Source organism: Manis pentadactyla, chromosome 10, assembly GCF_030020395.1.
Source record: "Manis pentadactyla isolate mManPen7 chromosome 10, mManPen7.hap1, whole genome shotgun sequence".
NCBI lineage: Eukaryota > Metazoa > Chordata > Mammalia > Pholidota > Manidae > Manis > Manis pentadactyla.
The window spans coordinates 103862026-103882017 of record NC_080028.1 but is presented as its reverse complement, the minus strand read 5'-3'; the positions used below and the strand labels follow the sequence as shown (position 1 = coordinate 103882017).

Genomic DNA, 19992 nt, shown 5'->3' with positions numbered 1-19992 from the left:
ACCAGGAGGGAGGTCAGAGCTCCCATGGGATGGCCTGGCCTCTGCTCACATGTGAGGTGGTGCAGGTTCTGCCTTCAGACAGCTTTGCTGGTAAGCCTGAGAGTGTCTAGAAGCCCACGCCCTGGACCTCCCTGCTCACCACCAGCTGCACTGAGTTCCAAGCCATCTCCTCACCTGGGTATACAGCGGGCATGCACCATGCGTGCTTGCTTCTCCTCTGGGGCTTTGCTCCCTGGGCCGGGACAGCTGCAGAGCCCTGCTGGTGTTGTCAGGGTTGCTGGGACCCAGCAGAGATCAGGCATCGGCTGGCAGACAGCAGGGAGTGGGCACTCCAGGGGGCAGCCCCACTGGGTCAATGCCTGGAGGTGGGAGGGGATATGGGCCCTGGGCCCTGGGCCCTGGGCCCTGCGCTGAGGTCTCAGCTAGCAGGCAGCCTCCTATGGGACCAGGCAGTGGGAGGCCCACATTTCCTCTGTTTTTATTCCAATTTCCTTTTTGAGGCAGGTTCAGCCTCATTAGCATATTCAAATACAGGCCATTATTTCAATTAGCTGTTGAGTAATTAGCTCTAATTGATGAGCACCCCACCCCCAACTTCCCCACGTATTTTTTGGTTATTTACATCCGCTCCTAAGCAACAGTTTCAGGTAATTACATGCCACTCACTAGCCTATTTGCACACATACCCGCCCTGCAGGTTCTCTGGCCCATCCTTCCTGTTCCTGCCCAGGAGCCTGCGGGAGGATCTGAGTGGAGCCTGGGGGTGTGGGCAGACTGAGCGTAAGGACCCCTCCTGGCCCTTGCCTGGCCCTCCAGGGGCTCAAGGTGCACCGGTCCCCAGCCCCATACCTACGGGCCTTCAGTGTGGTGGATGCAGGCTTTGTCCACATGTGACTCTGTCTCAGCTGTGTTCCCCTGGGAAGAGGGCTCCCCTTCCAGCCTCAGGTTTCCTGTCTGCAAAATGGGGGTCAGGTGAACAGAGTGTGTGTGCATGGTATGGAAAGCCCCTGGCACAGATGCCACTTCTCTGTCTGCTGGGGCTGGTCCAGTGAACAGTGGACAAATGGATGACCTGCCTTGTGGGGGGGAGGTGAGGAGGTGGAGCATGATTTGCCCACCAGCCAGTCAAATGTGCCCTCCTACACCAGCCACTGCCTAAGGCTCCTGTTTACTGGCATGGTTCACTCCCTGGCCTGGTGCCCTAGGGGTGGGGGCTGCCTGCAGAGAGCCCTGGCTGTTGTGGGGGCAGGGGGGGCAGGGACAGTTCTGCTCAATTCACCTGGGGTCTTTGCTTACTAGCTTTTCTCAGTTTTGTATGCCTCCATCTCATGGGGGCAAGGCAGTCAGGTCGTGGATGTGCTTAGGCTTTACTATTTGTGCCAATCCAGGGTACCTGGAGTTTCTGGGGCCCCACCCCACCCCCAGGCAGCAGCAGGGGCAGGAGCTGGTGGCCACATGCTGGCTCTTCTCTGCATTCTGCTGAGCCCTTGCCTCTGTGTCCTCTGCTCTCCCTGCCCTCTGCCCTCACTCTAGGGTGCCTCCTGGTGCATTGGGAAGACCTGGCCCCTCCGTTTTTGTTTTTGGAGGTGTAACATGCATAAAGTCAGTGTGCACAGGGCCCATGTCCCTGCGGCTCTGGCAGAGACTCTTCTGGAAGTAGAGCAGGCTGCAGGTTCTGTTGCCTTTCCCTTCTTACGACCTTCCCTCCTGTCTAGATGCAGTGGAAGTTGCCTTGGTGACCATTTGTCCTACACCTTGTCTGGACCCAGGCTCTTCCTCCATGTCCTGAAATGAGGTGAGGATGACTGGGGCACCCACAGGGAGGAGTCCTCCAGACTGTGCCTCGGAGCAGGGCCAGGTCACCGGCAGGCGGACTGCGCTAGCTTTACCAGACACTGCCAGCAAGGTGGGCAGGGCCATTCGCCTGAGACAGGCATGCTGGTGCCACGGGACAGGCCTGGAAGGAGATGGGCTCAGATTTGGCTGCAGAAATGAATGTCCCTTTGGGATTGACTCCCATTCAGGGGTCTTGCCTATCCAGTGGAGAGAATGGGTGAAAGATGATGGGCTGGATTTGACCAGAGGAGCTGGGGGTTTGGGGCTCAGGGCCCATCAGGTATCCTCCCCTGATGCCAGGGTAGCCTAGTGGGTTAAAAGAGATTAATACCACTTCATGGGAATAGATGAGCATAAAACCACTGTATGTACAATGTGGCATATGCTGGTGTTGACTTACATCGTATATTTGAAAAACAGGTTCATATATGGAAAACAATTTTTCGAAATGCTGAAGCGAATATGTAGGTAACTAGCAGGGGTTGAGGTGGCTCCCCCAATGGCCTGACTAATGTTCTAGTGACCCAGCTGTGTGGTATCTGCTGGGAGTTTCCCTCCAGCATGCGAGGAGCTGGACAAGTTATTTTCCTTTAGCACTTTCAGAAACCACAGCTATGCCCTCTTCTGTCAACTGTAGCTTCAGATTCTCCAAGCTATAGGTACTTCATGGGGTTCTGGGACTTGGACCTGGCAATTTTCAAACCTGGTTGGAACGTAGGTGCCGTCATCCTGAGTTTCTTTGTCTGGTGGAGCTGGGTTGTGATATCTCAGTTGACCAGTGGGAGGTGCTGTTGGCAAATGACAGCACATTGAATAGTGGATGTTGGGTTTTCACATAGGTTGCTTACCTGCTGTATTTAGATGTTAAAGAGTTTTGTAGATTGAGTTTATTTAAAGTGAACTTGATACTCAGGCTTTGCTGATTCTAACAACTGAGAGGGGGTGTTTGGGAATTTGTGGGGCTCTCCCCTTCATTCTGTGGGGGAAACAGAGACTCCTAGGAGCTCCAGAGATATGCCTTTTTCTGCCGGTGGTCAGATGGCTCCCCAGACTCCTCTGTGGCTTTGAGGTGAGACTTCTAGGAGGTGACCGTGATGGGGAGGCCTGAGGGTGGAGAGGCACCTGCCACAAGAGCAGGCGGCAGGGGCTGTGGGCAGACGGACCAAAGTGCGAAAGCCCTGGGGTGGGGTCAGCTCTTCGTGGGTGGGAGCAGAGTACAAGCCGTCTAGCTGGAACTGGGGCTGGGGTGGGGGGTGGTTGGAGAGCTGAGCCAGGTAGGTCATGGGTGTGTCAAGCTACCTGGGCACCACTGCTGCAGCCACTCCTCAGATGTCCGTCGAGTGGCTGCCATTTGCCAGGCCCTGGCTGCCGTGGTGCACGTGTGTCTCTAGGAGCATCAAGTCTAGAAAGAGGGATGGGCGTGAGAATGCACAATTCATTCCGCACCGTGCCCCGTCCCTTCAGCCAGCACCATCAAGGTGCTGGGGAGACTGGCTTCTGACTACGTCCCTGCCACCAGTTCCCTGCGGCACGTGACAGTGACAGCACCTGACCCTCTGGGGCCTGGTCTCCCTATTGGAGACACAACGGTCTCTGCAAGGACCTTGATGATATTCCCTAGGCTGGGAGTCACTGAGAACAGGCCAGTCAGGGGGAATCAGCTCTGACCACACCACGGATGTCCAGACCGAGACCCACATGCAGTAGGGCATGACAACAGTGGCAGAGAGGACACGTTGAGGCCCAGGGCTGCAGAGGAGCAAGAACAATTAAGGCCATGCTGGGCAGGCTTGTTGGTGCTGACCTCAGGCCACTGGCATGGCCATGGGGGTGCAGGACATCCCAGGCAGGCTGAGGCTCCTGGTGACAGCCCTGTGCTTTCCTGCCTCTGTACCTTTGCCTAGAATATCCTCTCCCCCAAGTGCATCTGTCTTTGAAGTGACTGGGTCAGACCCCATTCTGCTGGTTTTTGGATGTGGGATGCTAGGAAAGTCACTTACTGCCTCTGACCTCCGTTCTTTTACCTGTACAACAGAGGTAACAACCTCTCCCTTAAGGTGAGCATTGGTGTGGGATGTGTGAATTGCCTGGCAATACAGAAGTTACTCAAGAAATAGTGGGGGTATTGCCCTGGCCCTGAACATGAAATAGAAGTCTGGTATGTCCCATTAGACAAATGCAGTCTCCCCGTCCCTCCAGGGGTGCCCTTCTTCCCAGCCTATGTCAGGCTCGCCTCAGTGGGGTGGGACCCCCAGGCCTCAGCTGGAACCCTCATGAGGCCCGAACAGCGCCAGCTTCTCTCACTCACCGCAGGCTGTGTGTTCTGCTTGTCAGCCTCCTGAGCCTGGCAGGTGGCAGACACTGAATGAATGTTTGTTGAATGAATGGATGGGATGTGTCCCAGCCTGGCCTACCTAAGAAGGCAGGTGGCAAAGCAGATGGCCCACGGCTTCTGTGGGGCTGGCGGATTTGTGGACACCACGCTAGGTCTTCAGGAACACGGGGGTTGGGCACGTTGCCGCCATCCCTTCCAGACAGAACATTTTGTCATTCAGCAAGCCGAACTTTCTCAGTTCTGTTCCTGCCTCCCTCCTCCATTTCCTGGTCCTAAGGCCTCGTCCCTAGAAGTTGCTTTTTATTGACGCGATGACTAAGAGTCCAGAAGGAACCTTCCCTGTGTTCGGATGACCCCAGGCGACCTGCTGGACTTGGCCCAGCTCCTGGTTCAGCACCAGGGACAGAGCCAGGCTAAGCTGCCCAGGGCTGCGGGTGAGTGCAGGGGAAGCGCCTCAGAGAGAGGGTCTGGCAACTGGCAGAGCTAGATCCCAGCGTCCTCTGGGAGACCCCTGCTCTCCCTAGGCCTCGGTTTCCTTCTCTGAGAAGTGGGCGTGATTCTTTCCCAGCAGAGCTGGCGTGACATCCCAGCGTCTTGCCCACCCTTCCCTCCAGCCCCGCCCCGCCCCTCCCCCAGCCCTCAGCACAGCCCCGGCTCCCCTCCCCCGCCACTCCAAGAGCAGTTATTTATCTGCCGGATGGTGACGGGCGGCAGTGGCTGGAGTCAGAGCTGCTGTCCAGAGATCAGCTGGCGGCTGCAGAGCAAACAGCCCGAGCTAATTAGCAAAAGGTCACTCCGGCTCCCCAGCCCCAGTCTTTGAAGTCAGTCGGGCCTCACACAGGCAGGCTAGAAGGAACCTGGGACTTTGAGTTAGTGGCTTGGTTACAAGACAGCTTCAAACCCCTGCCACAGCTCATCTTCTGATTGTCCAGCTCATGACTGAGCCTTCATCTTTCAGAGGTGCCCAGCACCAGGGCTCCTGCCATCCACCTCCGCCCCAGGCTGGACAGAGGACAGAGACTCAGCCCGCAGGGTGCATCAGATCCCCGCGTGCACTGGGTGCTGGCCTCACCCTTCGCGGCCTCCCTCCCGGTGCCTGGGGCAGACTGTTCTGAGCGGAGGACCTGCCGGGCTGGACAGTGGCCTCCGTGTGCCCCCATTATGTTCTTACCATTTTTCTCTAAGTAAATTCACTTTTAAGAAACTTAAATACATTTATTTGAAAGGGAGGTTTTATAGCACTACTACAAATGGAAAACAAGTCTCCTTGGCCATAAATAGAATTCATAATCATAAAAATAAATTCAGTGGAAACAAAACATTGTTATTAAATTCTAGTTGGATTCCGTAGCCCAGGGGAGGCTTGGAGCCTGAGGCCTGCTACTGCTTTATTAAAGAGGGAGAGCAGCCAGTGTACAGAGGTGTTGAAGACTTACCAGCCCTGATCTGGGGCTTTTTTTTTTTTTTAATGTAATCAGACACACTGAGAAGAATTAAATTGAGAGTAACTTTCTGATCAAATTATTCAGCATTATTTTATGCTGTGTCAACTAGGGATTGAAGTTGGCTCCTCAAGACAGAAACCTGACCACTGTGTGCACCCTAGTTTTGCTCATGTAAATAGGGTGGCAGTGGGGGTGGTGCACAGCCTGAGGAAGTAGTCAGCATCCAGGTTCACAGTGCCTCCTCCTCAGCCATTAGCGGTTGTCCTCATGGCCTCAAGATAGCTGCTGCACCTCCAGCCATTGTGTCTGTACCTCAGGCAGGAAAAGGCACAGGGAAGGAAGGGAATATGTTGGCTGAGTCTGTTATGTGTGATCAGGAAGATAACCGTGGGCTCCTGAGCCTGCTCTCTGTGGCCCACTGCTGCCCATGGTTGGTTCTCACTAAATAGTTCTATTCACCAGATACTCACTCAGTGCCTACTAGTTTCTAGGCAGTAGACCCTTCATGAGGCCATGTGCTGGCACTTGTGTCACTGCCCTGTCCCAGGACATCCCCAGGCTCCCTCTCTATCGGCAAGGGCCCAGCTCCAGATGCCCAGTCAGCTTGTATGGAGCTCCCCGCACCCACCACTGGCCCTCTGGTAGTCCAGGGGCCCTGGCCTCTCCCAGACCCCCTCCTTGGCTGTCTTGTCCCTCCAGCTGGAGGTCAGGCTGGGCTGCAGGGGCCATGTGTCTGCTCCTAGACCTTAATCTTTCTCATTTCCTGTAGAATGTGTATCCCATGGTTCCTGGACTTAACTAGCAAGAGGGAGCAAGGCCTCCGATGCCTCTGCCTCTGGCCTCTCTCTGGCTTGCAGGCCCTGGGGACCCCTTCCCCTTCAGGCCTGGGTTCTTGGGTCCTGCCCTGCTCTGCCCCCTGCCACAGGCTTTGCCTTTCAGCCTGAGCTCCCCCTTACCTCCTCCCCTCATAGACCTTAGTCCTGCCTGTGACCTCTGGCCTCTGACTCCTCTTGGCACCAATGCAGGGGACCCCCTACAGGCCCCAGGTTCCCCTGCTGACCAGCTGTGCAATCAGCGGCAAGTCACTGAACCTTTCTGTGTTCTTCATCCATGTGAGGGGGAGATGGCTGCTGCTTGTGGCTCTTTGATTAAATGAATGGGGGGCACACCACCTAGGCGTCCTCTGCTTCCTGCCTGCTGCTTCACCGACGTGTACATTCCGCACATGAGTGGGTGGGTGCCCGCTGTCACCCTGCCCTCCCTGCCTCTCCCCTCTGCATGCTCAGCCCCAGTGACTCAGCCTCGGCTGCAGCCTCACTCCCCAGCAGCACTGCCCCCCACCCCCCACCACACACACACACACACACCGTGAGCTGTGAATCCAGCAGCTGGAGTGGGGCAGCGGGCATGTGAGGAGCCTGGGGACCCGTCGGGAAGAGGTGGTGACAGGAGAAGAGGGGCAGATGGGGCGGAGCGGGGCTCGGAGCGGCCTGGAGCGGGCGGCAGGTTGGGGCACGGGAGCCGGAAGGGACTCGAGCCGAGGTGTTTTTTTCATAGTAATGATTTTATGTGCAGGGACGTGGCCCAGAGCTTGGACAGTTTCTTCTGCGGGAAGTGCAGGAGGGAGGAGTGTTTGCTGAGCACCTAGTGTGTGCAGGCCCTTTCTGTGCCTGAGCTCAGCCAGGATAGTGACCCCGAATGAAAGAAGCCTAACACCACTGCCCCCAGGGAATGGAGGTGAGCAGGCTAAGTGTGGGGCCCAAAGACTGTGCCCAGTGGTCCAAGTCGTGCTTGTGACCGGTGGTGCAGTCTGCTGCTCTCTGGATGGAGCTCCGGGGTACTGGGAGGCGCCTGCCCTGCCCAGACTGCTCCGGGCTGCCCCTTGCCTTGGACATGAGAGTGTCTCCAGCCCAGCTGCTTGCAATTCGGTCCTGAAGCCGCCCAGGGTTCCAGGGCTGCCAGCTGACACTGAGACTCCTGTGCGGGGCTGGTGGGGTGGAGCATACACTGGTCCTACTGTGTGCTCCCTGCACAGGGGGACACAGGGCAGTTGAGGGCCCCTGGGAGTCCAGGTCTGGCAGGGAATATGGCTCACGTGCGTGAGCTGTGAATGCACAGAGCTCAGAGGAGCAGACGGGACAGCCTGGCTTCCTGGAGGGGGTTGGGCAGGACCTGGAGGGGCAAAGAGGAGGGCTTTCCAGGAGTGAGGCATGGCAGGAGCAGGGCATTGCTGTGGAGGGTGTGTGCCCAGTGCAGGAAGTGGCCAAGGCTGGGGCTGTGGTGGGATGATGGGAAGAGGTGAGACGGGGCAGCAGGACAGGCTTGCCTGAGAGGGTGCATTCCTGCCCCTCCTCCAGCCTCCAGCCCCCCAGGGCAGCTCCTGGTCTTGCTGAGCCCCTTCTCCAGGACCCTACTCTCCTGAGTGAGAAGCCCCTCATCTTGTAGGCTGTGGCAAGCTATTAAAACAAAGCCCTCCAAAACTATGTAGTTTAATAAGATAGAAGTTTATTTCTTGTTCACAGAACGGTTCAGAGTTCAGTGGCCCAGGGCTGGTGGGGCAGCTCTGTTACCATTGCCCATGGTTTCTGTCTGGACCCAGAGTGGCTGCTTCAGCTCCCACCATCCGTCTGCATCCCAACTAGGCAAGGAACATGCATGCTCATTCCTCTTAAGGGGATGATCGCAGTGGGGTCCTTCAACTCCCCCAACATTCCACTAGCTGGAACTTGGTCACGGGCCTCACCTAGCTGCAAGAGAGGGGAAATGTCCTCTGCACATGGTCCAGCCCCAACTTTGGAGTTCAAGTGGTAAAGGAAGAAGGCAATAGAAGCTGGTGACTAACAAGGGATCTTGGCTACACCTTCTCCTTGGACATCCGGGGCCTCAGGACATGGTGGGAAGCAGGGGGTGCAGGGTGTCCTCAGCCAGCTGGGCTGGTGACAGGAGATCAGGCTGGGGGTGACCAGCCCGCTCCCAGGCCTCACTTTGGGCAGAAAGCCAGCTCTTACTAAAAGTTACAAAGCAAGAGGAAATCATTAGCACATTTTGAAAGTAAAGGTCCCCTAGAGGGAAGGTGACTATATAGTGTCTAAACAAGAATGCTTTTGAGAGTAAGAAGAGGAGGTGAGGTAATAGTAATAAATAAATAATAAATGACATTGGGCGAACCAGGATGTGTGGGCACCTACCTGGCGACCGTCTTGTCCATTTTCTGGTTGGGGACATGTTAATGTCAATGACACAGCCACCCCCTTGACAGCAGAGTCTCTCGACAGGCCCTCCTTCCTCCTCCCGAGCATGTTGCCCCTCTGAGCCTGGGTTTAGTGGTTCTGAAGGTGGGTTGTCCCAGAGGCTGGTGGTCGGGTTTCTCCATTTTTGCCTCCAAGAGCATGTAGGGCCTGCCTGGAGCTGTGCAGGGTCCTGACTGCCCACAGCACAGGGGGCTGAACGCCACCCTTCCTGCCTCTCCACACTACCCTCCCCACCAATAGGACCAGCTGAGGGTCAGGCAGCCCCAAGCTGCCTTCCTCATAAGGGTCCGTCCCTGGGGATGCCCATCCCCAGGGACAGCTCCCTCCCCAAGCCCCGCCAGCCCCCGCACATCCATCCTCGCCCATGGCATGTGCACCTGGTCTCTCGGCACCTGCCTGCCTTGGCCCTCTGCCACTCCCTCCATAGTGGGTTCTGAGCCCTTTGTGCGCAGGCTGTGTGTGTTACATGGATGTTATGGCTGCACTGCAGACACCTGTCCCACATACTTGGAACAGCACATGTAAGTATCTTCAGCTCGGCATGCTTTTACGAACTGGACACACCATGTCCCCAGCACTTGAGTGTCACCAGTGCCCAGGGTACCCGGAGCCCTCCTCACATCCCCTGCCAGTTGCTCCCACCAGGGTAGCCACTAGCCACCCCCTAACCTCATTGTTTTGCCCACTTTGGAACAGTGTAATGGCTTGCTCAGCTTTGTGCTTGTGGCGTTTGGCCATGTGGCCTTGTCACGGTCTGCTCGTCTTTATTGCTCTGTGACCACGTTCCACCGCGTGGCCGTGCCAGCACGTTAGCCTTGCTCTGTGGATCGTCCAGCTGCTGTGGACATGCTCGTCTGTCTGCACGTCTGGCGCATTTCCATCGGGCACAGTCTGTGCCCCTTGCTTCCATCCGTGTCTGCCCCCACCTGGCCTGAACGTGAACACTGTCACTGGACCTTCAGTGACCGTGTGGCCTCCTTGTGACTCTCTGCACACCCATTGCTGTCCCGCAGCAGTCTGTTCACCCAGTGTGACTTGCCTCTTGGCTACTAAGCCCTCAGTGGCCCCTTCTGAGTGGCCCCATCCACAGAACAGGCTGCTGTTACAGGACAGAGTACATCGCGTCCTTATTATCGGAAGTAATGACTAAACAGAGACGCGTGGCCTCACTCCTCATGATGCAGATGCCCTGCTGTCTGCCTGGCCCGGGTCCTGGCCTCACCATACACTGAGGTCTCCTTGCTCTCCACATTGTCCCCAGTGCCTCAGTTTCCTCATGCAGTGAGAAGCGCAGAGATTATCCACTTCATCATGTTGCCGTATGTTAATAGCATTTAAATAAACGTGTGTCGGCACTTGTAAAGTCAAACATTTGGTAACAGTCAGCTGGTATCATTATAACCAAATTCAGCCCTGTGGGGCAGCTGGCTTTCTGAGGAAGCAGCCCACAGGATTGGGTGACCTTCACTGTGCTGTAGGTTGGGGTGGGCAGAAGGGGCCTGGCTACGAGGTAATTGCTTGGCCTCCTCCTGGCCTCCCAGCCCTGGGGTACTGCATGCCTCGATGTCTGTAGGGGACACGGGAGCCCACTGGAGAGTGGTTGGGAGGACCAGGTCCTAGTCCCCACCTTGCTGTGTGACCCTGGGAAAATCTCTCTCCCCATCTGGGCCTATGAGTGCCTTACAAGGCACAGGCCAAAGTTGGGAGGCTCTCATGACATGTTTCCTCAGGCCCCTTCCCAAATAGTCACCTCTCTGTCTGTGTCTTGCCCCGGGGTGGTGCCTGGTACCTGTAGGTGCTTCAGACTCTGTTGTCCAGGAGGAGGCAGGCCAGAGCATCAAAGCCACGGCTAGTGGGATGGAAATGCGGCCCCCATGGGAACCACTGCAGGGCATGACGCCTGCCGAGTTCGGTGCGTCCCAGTTCTGTGTGTGTGAAAGCCGGGAGAGGCTCACGGTCGTAGGCAGCACTGAGGGGGGTGCCACCCCAGACGTCGCCAGTCACCGTATGGCTGGGATGCTCAAGGATGGCGAGGTGACTGCGGGAAGCCCAGAAGGGAGGCGAGAGGGCCCAGGCCCCCTTCCAGCCTGGACCCCACTGCCATCCTGAGGCCGCGTCTTCCCAGCTGGTCCTCAGCGTCTGTGTCTGCGGTGAAGCCCTAGCACCCCTGTACCCAGGCCCTGGCCTGTAGCTCTGGCAGGGGCATTTCATCCTCTACTCAGTGGCTGGGAGACCCGCAGCCTCCTGTCACCGCCCAGCCCCCCTCCCCTGGGATAGGTGGAGCTGGGCAGGGACCTGAGTAGTCAGGCCTGGTCCTTGGGGCCAGAGGCGCCAGAGCGCTACCTGGAATGTGCCCCGCCTGATGAGGGTCATGGGCAGGTGCTGGGCCCTTCGCCCAGCCCACTGAGCCATGATGCACGGTGGCTCTGGGAGCCCCTGTGTGTGGGAAGCTCACAAGCAATTTTGTTTTCCTGCTTGGGAACCTCTGCCTCAGTCTGCCCCACACCAGAGGTTGTGCCCTCTGGCACCCTGCCGCTCCTTCGCATACTTCTGGCGACAGGGAGCTCAGTTGCACATGGCAGCCTGTCCCTTTTCAAAACAGTTTAACGTTTATTATGAAATATTGAAGGTGTCTCAAATATTTAAAGAACCTCTAATAAATATTTCATTAATTATAAAATATTTAGTGCAGCGAAAGGCACAAAGAATAACGCCACAAGCACCTGAACGCTCTCCCCTCCAGCCTAACATGCCTGCCGCACTGCCTGGGGCCAGGGGAGTTGCGGAGGTGCGGGGGGCCTGCATCCAGCCCCTGCCACCTGAAACCTCCTGTGGTCCCTGTAAGGAGACCCCCAACATTGCTTTCTAAGTTTTTAATTGTGAAATACATGACATGGCATCTGGCATCTCACCGTTTGTAAGTGCGCGGCCCACGGTGTCGGGCACGTGGGTGCCCTGCGGCTGTCCCCAGTCCTGTCCTCAGGCCCCATCTCCCTCCCTGTTGAGGGACAAACAAGCCCTTTGCTAAGTTCTATGTGGTTATTCACACCTTTTTTACACCTTTGCTCCCCTTGTACAGACCCTTGTGTAATGTGTGTTGGGCACGTTGAAGGCTCTGGATGTGTGGCAGATGGCAGGCACCCTGGCTGGCAGCCCTCTGTCTCTGAGGCGTGTTTGTGAGTGGTCCTTGCCCGATGCTGGCCTTTCTCACCACTGTGTGGCGCTCTGAGGTGCATGCGCCCTACGAGGCTTTCATCCACACTCGTGGTGGGCACCTGGGGTCTGGCACAACCACCCTGGACATCTCCACACCTCCAGGGACACGTCCAGCCGCGGATTATGGTTTGTGGGCCAAGTGCCTCTTCACTTGTACACGATGTGGCCTCGTTTCCACCAAGGTTGTGCTGGTGACACTGCCATCAGCAGGCACTGAGGATTGTCTAGGAGGATGAGAGTGGCCACAGGCAGTGCCCCCCGGGTGTCCCCTCGGCCGTACGCCTGTGCTGCAGTGCTGACGTACCCGAGGCCCCGTCCCTCAGCCAGGTACCCCCGTTTCCTCCTGCCTTCCCTCACGTGATCTGGCTTTGCATCCACCCAACGCAGGGGACACTCACTGACCTTCAAACATGCCACGACCTGTGTTGTGCACAGGCTCGGGGCCCAGACTGCCTGGGTTTGAGCCCTGCCTGCCCCTCAGGAGCCGTGGGCCGCCGTGGGAACTCGGCCATGTTCACCAAGCCTGTGCCTCTTCTGTAAATGGATAATAATAGTCCCAACTTCACAGGATTAGTATAAGCATTAAATATTTACAGGTATCAGAGGAGCGTCGGCTCACAGGTGCCTACCTGGCAGGTGTGCCTCCCGTGAGGCTGAAGCCCAGAGGGCTGTGTGGCGCCGGGCCGAGCCGATCGCCACCTCCTCCGCCCTGCGTCATCTGTCTCTATTAAGTCAGCCTACGTCGCCTTCTCAGTTGGCCACATTACCTTTGAACTTGCTCTCATGTCTCTTTTCCCTGAGCTGGTGGGTGGCTACGCTTCTCCACCACCCCTTCCTGGCAGGGGTTTTGCCCTGTGTGATTCACGGGTCACACTTGGCGGGCAGCAGGAGCCTAGGGCATGTGTTCAAGGGGATGGGGTGGCGACACTACGTCCCAGACAGAGGCTGCCACCCGCAGCGGGCCAGGGCCTGGCCGTGAGGAGAGGAGGCAGCTGGGAGGGAGACGCTGTCTGCATGCAGCGCATGGGCCCGCGGTCCTGTACAGCCTCAGATGGCAGACAGACAGACGGACAGAGACCCAGAGAGGCTGTGCAGGCGGCGTAGGGAGGTGTTGGCGGGAACCGCAGCCAATCCCTCCGTTACCCCTTGGGTGATGAGACCTGCGGGGCGTCCTCACACCTGGCTTGGGTATTTCCGGAGCTGGGCTGTCCCCCGCTGCTCTGCTCCATCCCAGCCTCAGGCCCTGGAAGGGATGAGACGGGTGTGCGTGTCCAAAGGGGGGCCAGCAGGGGGCCACCCCCAGGGGTCAGAATGGGGACTTCACACACACATCCCCCAAGCAGGGCTCAAGCTGTAAAATGCTGGTCTCCTGGGACCCCAGCCCTTCGCCCCCCTCAGCTGTCCCACCAAAGGCCCTATGGTGGGGACAGGACACCAGGGATCTCTGGGTGGTGCCTCCATCTCAGCCCGAGGGTGCCCAGCCCCCGGCCCATGTTTTCCATCACCTTGGCCCTTTGAAGCTTACATGACAAGCTCTATTTATAGCAGCCGGCATATGGACCACGCCAAATTTTTCTTGCTCAGACATATGCTGGAAGGCACAGAACAGCCAAATGCAGCTCCAGGCGCTCCCTCCCCCAAGGCAGGCCTGCCAGAGCTCTCCCACAGCCCCCCACAGTGGTCTCCGGCCCCTGGGTCTCAGGATTTGGGGTGCGGGCTGCTGTGGAGGGGACCCCGGCATCCAAGGGGATATATGCAGGGGCTGCCTGGGGGGCCTCCCCAAGCGCCGTCTTCTCCCACCTCCTGGTTACAGAGGGGTGGGCCAGCGGGGAACGGTGTCGAGGGGAACAGAGCGTGTGTCCAGCACGGAAGAGGGGCATGAGCAGGGCCAAGCCCGAGGGCAGCAGTGGGCCCCCAGGGCCAGCTGGGAAGTCCTGCCCTGATGGAGGACCCTGTGACCCGTGGCCCTTCTTGGGACATGGGTGACACCCATGTGTCGAGCCAAGACCTGCAGCTGGTTCTTCCCAGAGTGGTTTCCTGGCCCTGCAGGTTCTTACAGACTCAGGACTGAAGCTGGGGAGGGCGAGCCTTCCCGCCAGGGCTCATACAGCCCGTGATAGCTTGGGGCCCACGGGGAGCCCTTGTTCACGTTCTCTTCTGAGACTGACCCAGGATGACAGCCACCTGTCCACTCCCCAGAGGGCAGGCAGTCAGAAACTGCTGAGGGAGTGAGAGGGTGAAGGCTCGCAGGGCTGTGGGGCTTCAGGGCTGCTCTGGAGAGTGTGGGCCTTTTATTCTGGTGGGGGTATCTCCTTAGGCTCAGACTTTCCAAGGGCCCAGTGACTGGGGCTGAATTCCCCCCTGCCCTTCTCCATGGGAGCTGGGGCAGGGAACTAGCAGCCTCGGGGCCTCCTAGGGACAGTCCAGGGTGCCCAGGCCAGCCCCCCAGCTCCTGCTGGGGGCATCCGGCCATTTCCCCTCTCAGCTCATAGGCTCCAGTCCCTTCCTGGATTCTGTCTGGCTGGAGGCTCTTCTGTGTCCATGATTCATTCCCAACCCCTCGGACTTGAGTGCCTTGGATGGGCCCCGTCTCCACTCTGCCAGAGGGAGAGGAGAGGGGCTGAGTCCCAGGGCTAGTGAGAGATGGGGCCAGGCCCAGATCCCAGCACCCGGCCCCCCACCTCCTGCTGGGGGCTTGCCCTTGGAGCAGCAAGCAGGGGTGAGAACAGGAGACCCCCACCCCCTGGCTGCCACACTAGCCCCCTCCCGGCCCCTTGCAGCATCTTGGTGACAAACAGGAGAGTGGCCTCTTCCAAATCAGTCCCATTCTTGTTCTTTGAGCTGTAATTAATGTTTGCTGTGTTATTAGATCAGATTTTTATAGACTCTGAGAGACAAGGAGGGTTTGCAGAGCTGACCGGGGTGAGCAGAGGGACAGCTGTAGTCTGGTCCAGCTCATGTCTCCCCAGGAGGAATGCCACCCCAACTCTCAGGCTCCCTGGGCCTGGTTGCACATCCTGGACTTTGCTCAAACCCTCCCTGGGCTCCCTGTCCCCCAAATCCTTACACAGAACCCCACACAGCCCCACTGAGTATGACAGTCTCAGGGCTGCCCAGATTCATGGGGTGTAGAGGTGGTGGTGGTGGGGTCCACGTGCCCTCCCAGGGGAGCAATAGAAGGTGAGGCTGCATCATCTCAGGAAATACCATCTGTGGAGACAGCCGCTGCCTCGAGCCGCCTCCTTCCTGTGTGAATTATGTTCTGGGTTAGAATGGATGTTCTGGGAGGCTCTGTGCCCTTACTTGCTTTGTATTCTCTGTGCCCCCCAATGCCTAATGTGACATTCATCAGTCTTCACACGGATAACTTGGAACATCCATCGGAAATCCCTGCAAGGGTGGTCTTGGGGTGGTCTCATTGCCATCACCAGAGGGAGCTGGGGTCTCCCTCAAGGCCCCAGGCCAGCCCCACACTGGGGCCAGCCCTTCCCACACGGCCCCATCCTCCTGGAGGCCAACATGAAATTCACCATGTAAGATGCCTTCCAAGCCCTTATAAACATTCCCAGTGGAGATTTCTGTTGTTTTCCTGACTTTGAGCTGACCCTGAGTCATGAAAACCTGTAATGAATGCACAGAAGACAGATCAGGGCTGACATTTCACTTGATGAAGCGATGTTCACCTCCCCAAGTGGCTCATCGGATCGGCCTGCACAGGTTTTGGGGGCGCTTCCGTGGTGAAGGGCCCTGAGCCCATATAGCTGGGAGGCCTCCATCAGAGGCATTTCTTGCCTGAGCCCACAGCCACCAGCTGAATGAAGTCACCCAGGTAGAGGTGAGAGTGGAACTGAATCCCAGACTGCAGAGATGGGACAGGAGATGAAACCCCACACGGATCTCGCCGATGGACGGGACCAGAGATCCTCGGTGAGACACAGGCAAATCCAATTTCAGAGAATATTAGGGAGATGATCTGCCATGACGAGGTAGGATTTATCAAAAGAATTCAAAGATGGCTTAATAATAGATCTATTAAGATAGTACATAGTATCAGGTCAGCCACAATGTGACCTTAATAAATGACAGAAGGCAGGTGATAAAATCCAGTGCCAGTTCTGACTTTAAAGTAAATGCTAAAAATAGAACTGGAAAGATACTTATCACAGTAAAGAATCTGTGCCTCAATTCAACAACCAATGTCATTCTAAGTGATGAGGCTTTAATGATCCGTATTCAAAAACCTTTATAGAAAGAAACCAACAGAGCCCTTTATCATTGTCCAGAAATTCTGGCCATAGCAATAAGACGTGAAACAATTAAATGGCATGTGTACAGGAAAGAATTGTGATTATTTGCAGACAGTATGATTTAAGACCTTAGAAAAACAAGAGAACCAACTGAAAAAAAAAGAGAAATTGGGGAGGTATGGGGCCGGATACAAGACAAATATACAAATCAGTAATTTTTATCTGTACAAGCAACAACTTGTTGGAAAACATAATGAAATGAACGGTCCCCACACAACGGCATCAATTAAAAACAAAAACCCATGGAATTCCTAGGAATATATTTGCAAGAGAAACTTAAGGTCATTATGAAGAATGCTGTGAAGTTTTCCTGAGGGAGACCGAGGGAGATGGAGTAGAGAGGAGCCGGGCTGCAGACCGCAAACCTGAAGGTCCTTGCGGAATACCCTCGCCATCCCATGTGCCCTGGCGGCGTGCCTTGAAGAGCTATATGAAATGGTTCTGAAAGTTCATCTGGAAAAATGTGCAAACAAAAAGCAAAGAAATCTTGGAAATGAGCAATGACAAAGGGGGTCTTTCCCCCAGACGTGGGAGCTTCTTACAGAGTTACAAGGGTTTCAATGGCGCTGCTCCGGTGTCAGGACAGAGAGGAGGGTTGTGGATGGAACAGTCCTCAGAGCCTCCTTAGAGGGTGACCATTGGACAGTCTGTTATCTGAATGGGGGTACCGGGCAGGTGAGCAGGATCTATTCATAACCATGCCAGGACATGGGGCGCCGTCCTGGAAGAACTGTGACCTGTAGCCACCCTCCTTAACAGGTGATTGGGGGTGGCGTACTTCCCCAAGCGCAGTCAGTGTGTATTTCCGACTCTGCACTTGAGAAGAAAAGTGGGATCCAGCTTTGTTCGCCAGCAGCTTTTGGTCGAGGATGTGGCTCTGGGAGAGATGGGTGGCCTTCGTGGTGCAGGGTCATGGGTTGGGCAGGCATGGGTGGCTTTGGGATTACAGAGGGAGACCACAGCCCTGTCAGGAGTCTGAACAGGAAAGGACACTTTGCAGGGCAGTGACTGGACTGGTGGGGGTTAGAGTTCCAGGTGGAGGAAACAGCACCTTAGAGAAAATGGGAGAAATGCAGGCAGCTCATCAGCTTATAGGGCAAGGGGAGGAACCATCACTGGGTCTGGGGGCCCCCTGAAGACATGGGCACTGGGGAGCCATGCAGGGTTGCAGGGTCAGGAGTCTGACCAGACCTGGCCTGTGGAAAGCAGGCTCCAGCCAGGAGGCAGACGGAGCATCACAAGTCAGCTGGAGGGAATAGATCACCCAGGATACGGCATTGGGACAGTTTGTTGCCTATTTGGGAGGGACATCAGTCTGACCCTTCTTTACAGCAATGAGATACTTCCCAGGCAGATTGAAAGTTAAATGTAAGAACTCAAACGTAGAGACTTAGTAGATAGAGGCAGATGTCTGGTCTCAGGATGGCTGGAGTCTCCAAACTGCAAAGCGGTGGAAGCCACGGAGGGGGTGTTGATCTGATGGCCCATCAGTCAGATGGAGGGGCTGGGAACCCAGGCCTGGTGGAGGTGCGGCTGCCCCTCCTGCTGGGTGAGCTTCAGGCCACAGTGGCAACAGGTGCCTTGTGGCAGGCCAGCGTGGGGGGTCAGGTAGGGCTGTGGCTTTGCTCTCAGGGACCCGGGTGATGCTCTTCCTTGAAGGCCAGGGCCCGAGGTGGCAGCCCCCTGACAGGTGGGGGTGCTGGGGACGGGAACAGGCCTCTTGGGATCCGTGGGAACCAGCCATGGTAGCAGGTGTGAGACGGAGAGTCTGGACGCACGAGAACCCTGGGCAGTCACCCGGCGGCATTTTCTCAGACTCCCCAGCATCATGACGCCAGCTCCCCGGGGACACACGGGAGAGGGCCCATTTCTGATGCAGGAGCACCTGGTCGTGCTCGACTGTCCTCCACCTGGTCTTTGAGGCCCCGCCTGGTCTTTGAGGCCCCCGCCTTGCCAGAATGGTGCAGCTCAGCCAGCCTGGGCGCCCGGGACGTGTCCTGATCTATCCCAGCCCTTTTTATCGCTGATACTTAGACTGGACTTTGCTCCGTATTTTATTTCCCTTGTTAATTTAACATTTGAGGGCTAATTGCTAATTTATGACCTCTGCTCAAAAACCATGCCCAAAATCTTTAGTACAATTAATAGCAGTCAGGAAATATGCTCTGGTTAAATAATCACGGCAATGGGGGTGTGGGGCTGGCAGGGGCCTGGGTCTGCAGGAGCAGGCCCAGGATGGGGTGGGGAAGGGAGGAGAGGAAGCCTCAGCTTCCCCAGGGGGCCTTTCCAGCGCCCTCCTGGAAGTCCTGCCCTCCCACCAGGCTGGGATCAGAGCTCAGAACAGGGATGGAGTCTGGGCTCGGGTAATCAGGAAGGACTCCCAGAGTTCAAGGCTTTTGGAGGCCAGGTTTCTACTAGGAAGAGCAGAATTGGCGCTTCTCTGCCCTCAGTCTCCGATCGGCCATCCCTCAGAACAACTGGAGAGATTCAGGTCAGACTAAAGATAGAACTTCCCAGCTGCCAGGGTGATGGAACAGTGCCAGCCATCCTCCGGATACCTAGACCCTTGCCTGGTGTTAGGGACATGCTTCCCAACAGCAGGGCTGGACTGGTATTCCTAGAGAGGGCCAAATGTCATCCCTCATCTCCAGAGGCCAGCCAGCCACCCTTATCCCCACGTCCCTGCCAGCGCCTGAGCAGGAAGCCATTGCAAAGTGATTTCTCCCTCCAATGATGCCGTCCATCATGTTTTTTAATTTAAAAAGATGCCCAGTGGAAGCATAACAGACCATTAAATGTTTGGGTCCCTAATTAACTCCAGAGCAGTCTGGAGTGGGGAGGGACAGAGCGTGCCTGGCGTCCCTCCAGCCCCCAGCCTGTTGGCTCAGGCACCCCCGTCCCGCAGCACGGGGGCAGGAGGTCTGCCTCACATGGCCCCTGGGCTCCGGTGGGGCTCCAGCTCCAGGGTGGCCTCTGGAGTCGGGGTGGGTCGGTGCTGCTGACTGCCCTTTGGGAAAAGCACAGCTTGCTGGCTGTGCAGACCTCAGCCTCCCTGAGCCTCTGTCTACCTATCCGCCTAGGTGGGGTAACACTGAGACCTGCTCCCCTGACACTGGAGAAGGGGCTCTGTATACAGCAGGTGCTTGATACGTGAAGGATTCTGGACACCTCGCGATGGCCTCTGGATAGGCAGGCTGACGCCCCGAGGGTCTCTCCCTGGGCCCCTCCCTCCACCTTCCCCAGGGCCTCTGCACCCTTGGGGGGTAGTGGGGTGCAGGTGTTGATCCCCCCACCCTCACCTTACGCCTCCCAGCTGCCTCCCTGAGGATGAGGCCAGGGCCAGCTGAGGCTGGGGGCTCGTCAGACCAGCCCTGCGGCCCAGTCCTGGGACACAGCCCTACTGAGTCAGCACTGCGGGCTGCCAGCCTCTGTGGACAAGTAGGGGGTGCAGAAGGGAAAGGGCGGATCCTGGGAGGGTGAGCCGGGCAGGCTTCACGGGCCCCCTTGGGGGGGGGCCCCAGGCCGGGTGCCTTGCTGAAGTGACAAAGCCCACCAGCTTCCTGGGTCCATGTGCCTGGAATTGCACCCCCCACCCTGCCTAC

General features: G+C 56.9%; 2 protein-coding genes and 1 long non-coding RNA gene across 4 annotated transcripts in view; 2 read left to right on the top strand and 1 right to left on the bottom strand.

Annotated features, from left to right (window-relative positions):
• LOC130679186 (uncharacterized) overlaps positions 1–19992 on the top strand; it is a 73155-nt gene that overhangs the window by 30412 nt on the left and 22751 nt on the right. The gene's annotated exons all lie outside the window — the stretch shown is intronic.
• ELFN1 (extracellular leucine rich repeat and fibronectin type III domain containing 1) overlaps positions 1–19992 on the top strand; it is a 63002-nt gene that overhangs the window by 34634 nt on the left and 8376 nt on the right. The window lies entirely within an intron of this gene.
• Positions 8324–19992, bottom strand: part of MAD1L1 (mitotic arrest deficient 1 like 1) — a 415678-nt gene continuing 404009 nt past the window's right edge. Inside the window, exon 18 of the mRNA XM_036932840.2 lies at positions 8324–8623. Within this exon, the coding sequence (XP_036788735.2) occupies positions 8621–8623 (3 nt within the window). The 3' untranslated portion in view covers positions 8324–8620. The remainder of the gene's footprint in view (positions 8624–19992) is intronic.